Source organism: Lissotriton vulgaris, chromosome 4_1 (genome assembly GCF_964263255.1).
Source record: "Lissotriton vulgaris chromosome 4_1, aLisVul1.2, whole genome shotgun sequence".
Taxonomy (NCBI): Eukaryota; Metazoa; Chordata; class Amphibia; order Caudata; family Salamandridae; genus Lissotriton; species Lissotriton vulgaris.
This window is the reverse complement of record NC_141691.1, coordinates 325,062,757-325,076,885: the sequence shown is the minus strand read 5'-3', so window position 1 is coordinate 325,076,885 and position 14,129 is coordinate 325,062,757. Positions and strand designations below refer to the sequence as shown.

The 14,129-nt window shown below is 47.1% G+C and overlaps 1 protein-coding gene across 2 annotated transcripts in view; it reads left to right on the top strand.

The window, feature by feature from the left end:
• Positions 1-10,047: 10,047 nt before the first annotated feature.
• The window catches only part of LOC147718709 (hypoxanthine-guanine phosphoribosyltransferase), a 451,506-nt gene continuing 447,424 nt past the window's right edge, over positions 10,048-14,129 (top strand). For both annotated transcript variants that reach the window (XM_086918683.1, XM_086918682.1), the window contains exon 1: positions 10,048-10,167. In XM_086918683.1, coding sequence (XP_086774809.1) covers positions 10,147-10,167 — 21 coding nt within the window. In that variant the 5' untranslated portion in view covers positions 10,048-10,146. The remainder of the gene's footprint in view (positions 10,168-14,129) is intronic.

Here is a 14,129-nt window from a genome sequence, read left to right as displayed (position 1 = left end):
AATCATGTTGATTCACCTCATGCACTATAGCAGATTCTGAGAAGTGCTTGATTTTGTGAATACCAGTGGCTTGTGGCAGGGGTGGGCATCCTTTCAATACGCACCCTCTGGTTTGGCGAATAAAACAGCTTTATTCCTCAGGGTCTGTTGTGGAGAGGAGGGGGGAGGAGGGAAGCATGCGGAGACTTCTCGTTTTGAGAGATGTCCCTGTGACTACATTCTTTCTGTAGCCCTGCAGCGTACCCTCCACATGAGCCTCATTTAAAGGGTCCGGCTGCAACCATAATCTCGTTATTACACAAAGAGACGACGTTCCTGCGTGTGACTCTCTAAATATGCTTTTCACTCTGATGAATTCAAACAAACTGGTGAATGCAGACAGCGACAGTGCCTCGATGTCAGCAACCCTTTGTTAAACCTAATTGAGAAGCAACAAGACTCTCAGTATTCAATTTGATGGACCCAGACAACGATTTAGGCGAGCTGTTTATTCTGCCTTCCCTTCCCTATTTTTTCACTAACATGGATAGCAAACAAATTGTAGGAAGGAGAGGTTTTCCATCATAGAATTACTTTGCCAGCAAGCAACGTCATTGGGTTAAGAAGTAAAAAGACATACTGTGTTGATGTCTTTTTTCATTGGTGTGGTGTTATAGGGTAGGAAATAAAATAAAGACATTTATGTTTTAAGTAATGTGTTTATAAATATTTGTTTCTTTTAAATAAATATTGTTTATAAATGTATTTTTTTAATATCATATTTGTAGGTTTTTATTATATGTAATTAACATTATAATATGTGTTATTTTTATATGTTTAATATGTTTAATGGTATATTTTTAAAATATTGTTTATTTATTTTTAAGAATATATTTTTTTTTTATTGCTGAAATGGTATTAGTCATTTTTGTTTTTCTGCTATCCAATACTTTCCCTACAGTTGCACTCACTGGAGTGGGAATAGCAATGTTTACCCCTTCGCTATCCAGCACTTTCCCTAATGTTTCACTCACAGGTGTGGGAATAGTAATGTTTACCCCTCCGCTATCCAATACTTTCCCTACTGTTGCACTCACTGGAGTGGGAATAGTAATTTTTACTCCTCCGCTATCCAGTACTTTCCCTACTTTTGCACTCACTGGAGTGGGAATAGTAATTTTTACCTCTCTGCTATCCAATACTTTCCCTACTGTTGCACTCTTTGAAGTGGGAATAGTAATTTTTACCTCTGTGCTATCCAGCACTTTCCCTACTGTTGCACTCACTGGAGGGGGAATAGTAATTTTTACCCTTCTGCTATACAGCACTTTCCTTACTATTGCGTTCACTGGAGTGGGAACAGTAATTTTTATCCCTCCACTATCCAATACTTCCCCTACTGTTGCACTAACTGGAGTAGGAGTTAGTAATTTTACCCCTCCGCTATTCAATACTTTTCATACTGTTGCACTCACTGGAGTAGGAATAGTAATTTTGACTCCTTCTCTATCCAACATTTTCCCTTCTGTTGCACTCACTGGAGTGGGAATAGTAATTTGTACCCCTTTGCTATCCAGCACTTTCCTTACTGTTGCGCTCACTGGAATGGGAATAGTAATTTTCACCCCTCCGCTATCTAACTTTTTCCCTACTGTTGCATTTACTGTGCTGTGAAATGTAATTTTTTGTTTTGTTTTAATAGTTTAAGGTTTTAATTAATTATAGATTTTTTTAAATTATTGATATATGTATATATTTTATATTTATATAATATAAAATTTTAAAAATGTAATAAAGATAATAGTTAATAAATTACTTTAAAGTACATATATGTATATATATAAATGTATATGTTCGTGTGTTAATATTCTTTAAATTAAGTTTATTTAGTCAAAATGTAGATTACATTTAATTTATTTTGTTAAAGATAATGTTGATATTTTATATTTTAAATATATTATTTTATTTATATTTTTTATTGATATTTTTTACATCTATATTTTTAACTTCGATATTTTTGATTCAATATTTTTGTACTTACCTGTTTAAGTATATGGAGTCGATATTTTTACTATCTAGCTTTTTACTTCTATGTTTTTACTATTGATAGTTTTACTATTGATATTCTATCAGTGATTCCACCAATACCACTACCACTGATACTACCACCAACACCACCACCACCACCACCACCACCAACACCAGTACCACCACCACCACCAATACCATTACCAATACCAGAACCACCACCACCAATACCACCACCACCAATACAAGTACCACCACCACCAATACCAGTGCCACCACCAATACTAGTACCACCACCACCAATACCAATACCGCCATCACCAATACCACCACCAACACCTTCCCCAATACCAACACCAGCAGTATCAATACCACCACCGCCAATACCAATACCGCCATCAACAATACCACCACCAACACCTCTACCAATACCACCACCACCAATAACATCAATGCCACCACTACCACCACCAATACCATCACCACCCCCAGTACCACCAATACCAGCACCACCAATACCAGCACCACCAATACCACCACCACCACCAATACCACCATCACCAATACCAATACCACCACCACCAATACCAATAGCACCATCTCAGTGCCTCTCAGACACTAGTAATAGGCACTGTACAGGGCCAGAGCTGCAGCAGAGACCATCCCTCCCTCCATGGCTGCCATAAAACACAGCCCACCCTGCACCAGGAGGTGTATCCAGGGCCCTACTACAGCTTGAGTGTTTTTTATTAGGCCAGAGATAGCAATGACATTACGCAACGCCACACTGCACACTCAAATCATGGACAGGGCAGGAACTAGCCCTCTTACTCCTGTGTCACGACAGTGGAATCACAGAGCGAAAGGTGTTGGAGCGCCTGTTAGTGTTTATAGCTCGGATCATATGTAAATCTCACTTCACACTTTGGGGCACATTAGGATGGCGGGCGGACTTTGTCCACCCACCATCCCGTTGTACAGAGGGACCGCCCACCATAAGGGCGGAGGTCCCGTGGCTGCCATTAGGATGCGCCTGCCACAGTGGCAGGCGCATCCAGTATTCTTGACATTGTGGCGGGCGGTGCACTCAGCACCGCCCGCCACAATGCCAGGAAGGCATGTTGTGCATTGAACTGCTGGGGGGTACCGCACCCCTGAGAGTCCCTGGGGGCCCGCAACGGGCCCCCCAAGCAGACAGTCACAGAGCAAAAGTTTAACTATTCTTGAAGCCAGATACAGCAGGAGCGATGACCGATGCTAAGGTACCCTTTTCTCCTTTCTCTGACAGCACCTGCGAGTAATTATATTAAACTCCACAGATTATACCACAGCAGGGGAAAGGGTAAAAGGGGACAAACGAAACAATAAAGTTGTGGCAGCAAGAACACTCAGTGGCGTGCACTCTGAAATTGTAGTCTTCACTTCTCTACTCGCCCCATGTTTCCTGTAGATAAGACCCAACATAACATAACGTGAGTGGAACCCTGCCCCTCCCTCATGCATATACACTGATCATCGTAAGATATATATATATATATATATATATATCTACCTCACTTACATTGATAGGCTGCCACAATCAATCCAAGAAAAAAGGTACAAAAGGTAATAATAAAGGAATAAAAATAAACAAGGTTTTTTAGCTTATCTCAAGGACTGAGATAGAGCTCTCAATCGAGGGCCCAACCCTCCAGGTAAGGACAAGGAATGAAGCAAAAGATTAAAGTACTTAGCTGTCTCAGTAATGCCTGCTGAGAATATCCATGTGAGTAAGCTGCTTTGGATCCAACTCAAAAGAAACAAGCACTGGCGTTGCCAATAGGTCTCGCAGTAGGAAAGTTTGAGCTATTGGTCTTGTAAATGACAATTTTTTTAATTTATGTGTTGGTTTTGAAAATAGCTCAATTAATCGCTTTGTCATTTACAATGCCAATAGTTATAACTTTCACCATGCCCATCTAGTCAAAGGAAGCGTACAACTTCTGTATAAGCAAGGGATATTCGTTATTAGCAATCATCATTTAGCCCCTTGCGATTTTAAACCAAGTATCGCTCTTTGCACATAATATGACATCCATGCTATGTTTGTTTCCACATACGTGTATTTGCTGCACACATATGTATAATCTATCCCAGGCCTGGGTGGAGTCTGAATGATGCAACCCAGGTGTAGCCCATACAAGTCCTGCGGTGACGTGTGAGTCCCCCACACTCACGTGTGCGTCCCCCACACTCATATGTGCACACATGCATGACATGAGGACATGGAGTGAGTTGGTCTTAAGAGTGGTTTGGCAGTGCATGCTTAGGAGGAGATTTAGTCTCACATATGTCTAATGCAGCCCGATTCGTTTGGACGCGGGTCCCTTTCCTGGCTTCCCTGCCTTCCTCCCCCTCTCTCCTCCTAGCGGAGCCGGAGTCCCCCCACCCCCACTGCTTCCAGCCTGTCAGCAGCCTGCCTCACATGGCCAAGCTGCCGAAAAGGGCTGAGTCTCAGGCACCGGCAAATCCGAATATTTATGTTATATTTTACAAAAATTAAAATAAATAAATAAATATGGGGCCAGCTCTTTCCATATACCGCCTCCTCCCGGCGAGAGCCCGAGACCAGGAGCAGCTGCCGGCTGCACGGCGTTCCGTCCCTTCCCTTGCGTTTGACACTTGTCTTTGTGTTGATAAATAGAATTTATTTGACATATATGTTTTGCAGCAGCGGTTCGGGCTGTTGATAGAGACGTCTCCGTTTGCTTCTTTTTAAACAGCATTTTCTTCAGAGAGCGAATCGTGTTATTGCCTCGGTGGTTGCATTATCAGCTTTATTTTGCGAACGCGGGCATTTGTTTTTGGTCGAGTGCCTTTTGCAACAGCAGGGAGGCGGCGGTTGGAATAGGATTATTTTTTTGGGGAGGTCTGCAGACAGGGAACATCTCACATGGTGCGTTATCCGCCCCCATCCCCTTGGTATAGTTTTGGGGGAGGTGGGGAGTGGTACGTATCCCAAATCCGGGCTGCTGAAGGCGCCGGAGTACCCTTGAATGAGGGGGACGCGCGGGAGTCGGTGTGGAAGGAGCAGGTAGGTCCGGGCTTTGGCCGGGGGGCGGGTGGGTGGACGCTGTGTTGTTTGTTGGTGATGCTGTGGGGTGAGGGCAGCAGAGGAACACAAAGGACGCTGACGAGAAGCTGCGGGGGTCTCTGCTCGGGGAAGGCGCACAAGAGGTGGGGGGTTGGAGGGGGTGAGGGGAAAGAGGCGAAGAAGCGCCACACCAGGCACAGGGTGAGGGGCCGTCCTCCTGTGAGATGGCTGATACACATGCAGTGTGTGAACACCCGGGACGCTGACGAGAAGCTGCGGGGGTCTCTGCTCGGGGAAGGCGCATGAGAGGTGGGGGATTGGAGGGGGTGAGGGGAAAGAGGCGAAGAAGCGCCACGCCAGGCACAGGGTGAGGGGCCGACCTCCTGTGAGATGGGTGATACACATGCAGTGTGTGAACATCCGGGAAAATAACAAACAGCTACCCAAAAGATTTTTTGGAAAGACAAAAATGTGAAAGAAGTTTAATGGAAGCGTTTTAAATAAAATAGGTGAGGTGATGGGAAAAGGCAAAAGGAGGAGTGCTGCTACGGCCTGGGGGAAGCTGGCTGGGGAGGGGGAGGAGAAATGAAAGTAAAGGCTGTGTTTGCGGGGAGAGAGAGGGGAGGTGCTGGTGTGGGAGGAGTGCTGCTACGGCCTGGGGGAAGCTGGCTGGGGAGGGGGAGGAGAAATGAAAGTAAAGGCTGTGTTTGCGGGGAGAGAGAGGGGAGGTGCTGGTGTGGGAGGAGTGCTGCTACGGCCTGGAGGAAGCTGGCTGGGGAGGGGGAGGAGAAATGAAAGTAAGGCTGTGTTTGCGGGGAGAGAGAGGGGAGGTGCTGGAGCTGGGGAACAGAGTTTATGGCCCAAAAGCGCGTGCCTGTGGCCACGTGAACTTAAAGAAAACCGCAGGAACGAAGCCCTTGGTTTGACGAGGATTTTCAAGATATGAATTCTCGCTCCGCTCAATGCGCTTGCGCGCATTGATAGGTCGCAAGACCTAAAAAGCACCAAGGTAGTCAGCTGTCTCTTCAAGCCTCTCACCGGCTCAAAAATGGAAAAAATATACCATGGTGTATTTTGCGCTCCAGCGCGTCCTCTCTCCTCAAGTCCAACAGCCTTTGAAGTGTGACGATCCTTCTGCAGCACTCCAGCGTGAGGCTGGCTTCTCTAAACAGGAGCATTTCAGTCTGCAGCAGCGCATACACGGAAAAGGCACCACTGTTCTCGAACCACGAGAACTAAATAATTTAAATACAATGCTGAACAACAAACGCGGTCGCGCTCCAGCGCGAACGCGTAAACAAGGCAAGTCCAGGCAGCTCGACCCCCTATGCGGGACAACAAACGCGGTCGCGCTCCAGCGCGAACGCGTAAACAAGGCAAGTCCAAGCAGCTCGAACTCTGATGCGGGACAACAAATGCGGTCACGCTCCAGCGCGAACGCGTAAAAAAGGCAAGTCCCGGCAGCTCGAACTCCGATGCGGGACACGAGAAATCCAATCCAGGAGAATCAAATGAAACAAGGGGAACAATCTCTTCCCCAGGAACGTTCGCTAACGGCCACAGGTGACAAGCACCAGAGAGAGGGAGGAGGGAGTTTAAATAGGGAGAGAAAGAGATGTAGGACTAATGCGCTTCAGGTGTTCTGGGAGTTGAAGTCCCACATTCATTCCCCTTGCAAGCAGCCTATCACCTTAGTGCAGAGGTCTTCAATCTGTGGGGCGCGACCCCCAGGGGGGTCGTGGAGTCCTTGGAAGGGGGTCGCAATTCTGTCAGAGTGCAGTTCCTGGCTTGGGCTGATCGAGGGTGCTCCCGGTGGAGGCCTAATTCACACCGAGGTGTGAAAAACATCAAAACCTCATTAACAAGTAAAAGGTCTTTTAAAGACCTGTCAAGTACTCGGGTGTGGCTGTGTGTGTGTGTCCCTGAAGCCGTTTCGAGCTGGGGGAGGAGGGGAAGAGGGGGAGGGTGAGGGGGAGGGGGGCTGGGGGAGCAGGCTGTAGTGTAGCCCTTTGAGGTCAATGGATATTGCGCGCCTGGAGCTGTGGGTCCCGTGACACGTCCCCCGCCCCAGCAGGGAGGCACAGAGATGCCCTCCCATGATCGGGAAAGAAGGAAGAAGACGCAGAGAGATACTGACCCCTCCCCTCCCCCCCCCCCCCCCCCTCATGAGCGAGGCACAGAAAAGGTGGGTGGATGAATGATGGGAGGATGGATGGATGTAAGGATGAAGGATGGATGGATGTGTGAAAAGGTGGGTGGATGAATGGATGGATGGATGAAAGGGTGGATGGATGGATGAAAGGATGGATGGATGAAAGGGTGGATGGATGGAAGGATGAAAGGGTAGATGGATGAAGGATGTATGGATGGATAAAAGGTTGCATGGATGAATGATGGATGGATGGATGGGTGTGTGAAAAGATGGGTGGATGAATGATGGGTGAATGGATGGATGAAAGGGTGGACGGATGAAGGATGGATGTATGGATGGATGAAGGATAGATGGATGAAGGATAGATGTATGTATGTAAGGATGAAAGGGTGGACGAATGAAGGCTGGATGGATGAAAGGGTGGATGAATGGATGAAAGGGTGGATGAATGGATGAAAGGGTGGATGGATGGAAGGATGAAAGGGTGGACTGATGAAGGATGATGGAAGGGTGGGTGGATGTATGCATGGATAAAAGGTTGCATGGATGAATGATGGATGTGTGAAAAGGTGGGTGGATGAATGATGGGTGGATGGATGAATGATGGGTGGATGGATGAAAGGGTGGGTGGGTGGATGGATGATGGATATATGTATGGATGGGAGGATGAAAGGGTGGATGGATGGATGGATAAAAGGTTGCATGGATGGATGTGTGAAAAGGTGGGTGGATGGATGGAAGGGTGAATGGGTAAAGGATGGATGGATGTAAGGATGAAAGGGTGGATGGGTAAAGGATAGATGGATGAAGGATAGATGTATGGATGTAAGGATGAAAGGGTGGACGGATGAAGGACGGATGGATGGATAAAAGGTTGCATGGATGAATGATGCATGGATGGATGTGTGAAAAGGTGGGGGATGAATGATGGGTGGATGGATGGATGAAAGGGTGGGTGGATGTATGGATGAAAGGGTGGGTGGATGGATGTATGGATGAAAGGGTGGGTGGATGGATGTATGGATGAAAGGGTGGACCGATGAAGGACGAATGGATGGATAAAAGGTTGCATGGATGAATGATGCATGGATGGATGTGTGAAAAGGTGGGGGATGAACGATGGGTGGATGGATGGACGAAAGGGTAGGTGGATGGATGTATGGGTGAAAAGGTGGATGGATGAAGGATGGATGTATGGATGGGAGGATGGGAGGATGAAAGGGTGGATGGATGTATGGATGGATAAAAGGTTGCATGGATGAATGATGGATGGATGTGTGAAAAGGTGGGTGGATGAATGATGGGTGGATGGATGGAAGGGTGGATGGGTAAAGGATGGATGTATGGATGGAAAGATGAAAGGGTGGATGGATGAAGGATGGATGGATGGATGGAAGGATGAAAGGATGGATGGATGTGTGAAAGTGTGGGTGGATGAATGATGAGGTCTAACAGGCGCATTCATGGTTGTCAAAAGATGATGATGAGGAGTACCAGTTTCTAGAAACTTTTGTCGGAAGGGGGTCCTTACCCCTAACAAGGTTTTACAAGGGGGTCTCGGCATCAAAAAGTTTGAAGACCTCTGCCTTAGTGTAACACAGACTCTGCATGCCTTTTTGTGGCGGCAATGCCGGCACAGAAAGGAATTCCTCAAAGCACATTGTAATATGGCTGGCGGTGTCAAACAGGCTCCACCACCATATTGCAGCCTTTTCCGCCCAGTCGCAAGTCGACCGGGCGAAAATGCGGCGGACGGTCTTTCCGTCCACCATGGACCCCCAGCCATAGTAATATAGCAGGGTTCATTTCTGCACTGATGGCGGGCGGATTGCCCCCGCCGGGCCGGCTGTGACTACAGCCGGCCCCACGGGGGCAATCCGCCCTCCATCCTAATGGGGCCCTTTGTGTCTGTGTAATTTACAACACTTACACATCTTCTTCACTGCACTATTTACCACTACTTTGAACTCGCCGCAGGCCAGTATCTTCCTCTGATATTTACAATCTAACAAGCGGTCGAGAAGGCCCTTTATTGCAATGCTATAGGTCTCGCATTTGCGAGAGTTTAAGCTATTAGTATTGTAAGTGACAATGCCTTTTATTTATGTTTTAAAAACCAAAACAGGTTTGAAAAGGCCTATAACTAAACAATGAAGTTAAAGAGATATATATTTCTGTTGACCCACTATATATAAACTGTCACCAACCATAGAAGTGCATTTTGTTCAATATTTATTATTTATGAAAATATTTTTTTTCCAGAAAAAAGGAAAAATAAATATTTTCATAAATAATAAATATTGAACAAAATGCACTTCTATGGTTGGTGACAATTTATATATAGTGGGTCAACAGACATATATATATCTTTAACTTCATTGTCTAATTATAGGCCTTTTCAAACTAGTTTCTCCTCCCTATGTATAACTAGCATATTTCCTATATAGTGTCGCCCTACTTTCTATACCATTAAAAACCAAAACATAAATAAAAGGCATTGTCATTTACAATGCCAATAGCTCAAACTCGCGTGAATGCAAGACCGATTGCATATATATGCTTGTTATTGCAATGTTGTGCAGATTGGCACATGTTGCTACAATTCTGCAACTTGTCTCAGGAGGATATTGTAGGGAACCACCACTGTTACGCAGATATCTAAAGCGACTTTTCAGTTGTCCCAAAAAAATGCGTTCAATCACGTCTCTGGAACTACAGAGTATCAAGGGGTATTTATTTTTCATCTCAATAAACGTCCTGTGCCGCACCCACTAACGGAACCTCTCTGCCACTACAACCCCGCCCACACGCTCTGTCCCAGGGCGGAGCAGCGGTGGGCGGGGTTTGGTGGTGGCGCCACCTCTCCAGTCAGACTCTCGGTGACAGCGAGCCGGTAGGCGCGTGCGAAGCGGACATGGCGAGTCCCTGCATTGTGGTAAGTGACAGGCAGGCAGCTGGCCGAGCTCTGTCCCTCAGCGTTGCCGCCACTGCCCTCCATCTCCTGGGGCCCCAGAAGCGCGCGCGGGGGCGGCAGCGGGCTCGGGAAGTGGTTAGCCCGGCAGCGTGCTCAGCTTCCCCTGCGGCCCGCCTCTGTGTACGTGCCGGCTGATACGTGGGGAAGGAGGCCTCTGCAGGGTCTAGCTACACGCGGCCAGGCCCCACCGGACCAGTCCTGTTGATCCCGGTCCGCGTGGCCTCAGCCTGCGAACCCGAGCCTCGGCACGTGCGGAAAAGCTGCTCTTGAACGTGGAGAGGGGGCGGTCTGCTGCTGTCCCGCTTCACCAGCGTGCTGCTGTGTAGCAGAGCCACCTGCAGGGAGTCCTATAGCAACCTCAGTGGCCTCGTGCCCACGGTGCATGCCCGAAGGTCACACAAACACTGCCAGCCACAAGGGTTGCCAGGCTTGTGTTTGGCGCTGCCCAGTACGCGATGCCAGCAGCACGACCCTGCAGAGGCTCTGCTAAGAACTATAACCCGCGGAAGCCTCCACGTGGGGTATTGAGGGTAGGCAGGGGCATCATAGGCCCTAATGCAGGAAAGGAAAATGTGCCTCGGTGCCCAGGTTGGCAGCTAAAGCAATTAGTAATTGGGATGAGATGAGAATGTTACACTCCTGGGCGACACTACATCTGTGTACTATTTATTGATAGTTATGCCATCATCTCTCCAGGGCACCGAGCCGTTATTGATGCTCCCCTCCCTAGACCTAGTATCAGTGGGCACCAACAAGGGCAGAAGAGGGAGGTGTTGTCCATCCAGCGTTTTTATGTTAGAATGTGTTCTTTTATCGTATTAATTTGGTGGGTTGTTCAATCTTGTAACTGCAGGAAACGAATCTGTGTGCTTTGTAGCAAGGTGTTACATATGTTACATGTCATCCCCACAAAATACTGTTTTAAATATTAACCACCGGTGTTATCTTAAATGTTTCTGGGCCCCCGGGATCCTAATTATTGGGAGCCTTGTTTTCAGAGTAATTGAGGTCTCGTTATCAGTTTTCTACAGGTGCTGTAGCAACGAATACGCTGCATATCCTTCACACAAAGTGAGATTGGTTGTTGCATTACACTGCATACCACTGCAGACATTGTTTCTATTTTAACATGTTTGCGGGCTTTAATTAACAGGTCTTTAGTGCAACATTTCTACAATGCACCACAGCCCTTCCTTTTAAAAGAAAATTGAGGAAAATGATGGAACATGATTTTTGAACAAATCTGTTTATGCACCAGTCGAGGTTAAGGAGGAAATAGCAGTAGGATCCACGAAACTGCAATATGTAGGGTAGTAGACACTGTCTTAAGGGAGGCTCTTCAGTCCTGCGCAGTGGCCGACTTTGCTCATGAGCTACTGTTATTCTCCAGGTTAATGGAAGCAGAACTGAAGTGGGGAGGGCTCACTGCCGATCGGCTGTCTTATTATCTCAATAACAAAACTTAATAAGTGACGTTGATCAGCATTTTACAGTAATAAGCTTTTTGGTGCTGAGTGTTGTGAAAAAGAATATGCTGGTTAGTTGCGGCTGTAGTATTACTTTTTCTTATGTACATTTTCTGAGTGTCCTTGCTCTCCCAGTCTGTCTCTCTGTGTTTGTATTCATGCATTATTGCCACTGTGCCAGTCAGTGACCTAGTGTACATTTCTGTGGCTGTCAGTTACTCTGTAGCCCCACGTCCCAGTGTGAGCAAGGTGTCCATCTGTTTCTTTCTCCTATTAGTGTGTAGTGCTCCCCCTGTTACCAGAACTAGCCTTGTCCCATGTGGTCTCTGTGTTCCAGTATCAATGTTCTGTACCTAACAAGTTGGGGTTGTGCTGTTCTATAAAGACAGAGGAGAGGGAATGAATGAAGCAATACTAGTGTTCCAGTTGGGGGATGTGCGCCAAGTAGGAGTAAATGCCCACACACGCAGCCAAGCCTCACTATCTTATTTGTTTCCAAACTTTGTTTATTTGTATTTCCAAAGTTATCAACATAGTGTAGTTTTTAGGTATCACATTTTCAATTATTCCAATTTAGCTTCTTACATTTCAGTTTTCGATCTAGTATTTGTACCTGGGACTCAACATTATGCTTCATTTGAACTCAACTTCTAATATTTGATACATTCTTAAATATATCTACTCTATTTCCCAGGAGTTGTCAGGTCTATTTTTTATTAACCAGAATCGTGCTTTTGCACCTACATATACAAATACCCAATTTTCGTTTATGCCTGTGGTAACCTTAACTAAAAAACTTTGTGCTGTGCAACTTGTAACTATCCCACTACCGCATGTGGCCTTCCTACTACTGATCAATGCTGTGGAGGGTCTGTGTGTGTGTTGGGGGCGGTATGTGCTTGACATGCCGTTTCAACAGTTCCGGTCTCTGCAGCAGCCGCTCAGGGTCTTGGGTATGTCCCCTCTATCGTGTATCCTCTCTTGCTCAAGCATGCTTGCCCGGTTCATCCACTACTTCCCTCAGTGTGCAAGGTTGGGCAATCTATCTGGGAGCTGTGCCTTCCCCCTCATCATCTATTCTAACGTTTTCAAGGTCTGGGGTCTCCCAGGCTCTCACCAGTTCCTTACATTGATCTGCTATTAGCCCTCGCTCTTACGGCTTTCCATCTGTAGCCCTCTGTCAGTCAGCCATTGCTATTCGTCTCTTCACCAGAGCCAGGTCAACAAATTCGTTTTGTACCTTCCATTTCGGCGGGCGCGGTAAAGCTTTAAAAGGCAGGCTTCCCTGGTGTTGCTCAAATCCCTGCCCAATCTCGCCCATGTTTGTTGAACTATTTTGGCCCAGAAGGGGGTCAGCACTGCGCAGTTCCAGACCATGTGGACGAAGTCTAGGTCTGGATGGGCCCACCTTTTGCACACCCGTTACCCCCCCCCCCCACACCCCCTCATGCAGCATTCTGACTCTGTGTTGGGTCAAGTATGTCATGTTTTTAGCGCTTGTTCCCAGCGTTCCCCAAGTTTGGGCAGTGTTGGCAATGATGCTTCCATTAGCGTCATGTAAAACCATTTCACTTGGTGTTCAGCCCCTCCCAAGGTGAATACCACATGGAGTAGGGGATGTGTTTCAGGCTCCACCTCCTCCTTCTCCCCATATTTCTCTGAAGGTGCGAACTATGGCCTCATACTTCAAGAAATGGCCCACCGGCAGCCCATATTGCTCCACAAAGGGGATCAGCGCCATGTCCCGGTACATGTAGCCCACTATCTCGAGAACCATTCTATCATTTGCTCCGAGGTGAAGATTTGGCATGGGGTTCTCTGTGGTAATCCCACCAATGGGAGCTGGGATGAGTACTTGGGGGTGGGGGGATCACGGGAAGTCTAGCCAGGCTTTTCTTCCAGCATTTTAGTGCTGTGGTATGTAAGGTCATCTTGTAAGGGGCGAATACTCTATGGTCCAGCATCGTGGCCAATACTTGGGTGGGATGGGTGTCCAGATTTTCCATGAACTTTCCCTCTGCATTGGCTCCTTCTGGCCACTGCAGCTGGGAAGCCAGGTAGTACAGTTCAAAATTGGGCACTCCCAGCCCCCCATTGCGTAGTGGGCGCCACAACGTTGCAAGTAAAATCCTCTTGCGTCCCTCTCCCCATATTAGGTCAAGCACTAGTAAATCCAGGGGGACAAACAACCTCTGGGAAACACCAACGGAAGGTTCACAAAATAATGGAGTAGTCGAGGCAATATGACCATCTTGGTCAATGATATGCGCACCATTACTGGCAGCTTCAATTAGCTCAAACAGTACGCAGGATCTAAGCGAGCGGAGCGCCCTATCTAGGTTGCCTTAACACACGTCGTTAGAGAATGATAGACATGTATGCCCAGGTATTTAATTATGGTTGTAGCCCAGTTAAGGTCCACTGGGAGGGCCTTGGGCCTCGGAAGCGGTCCTGCCA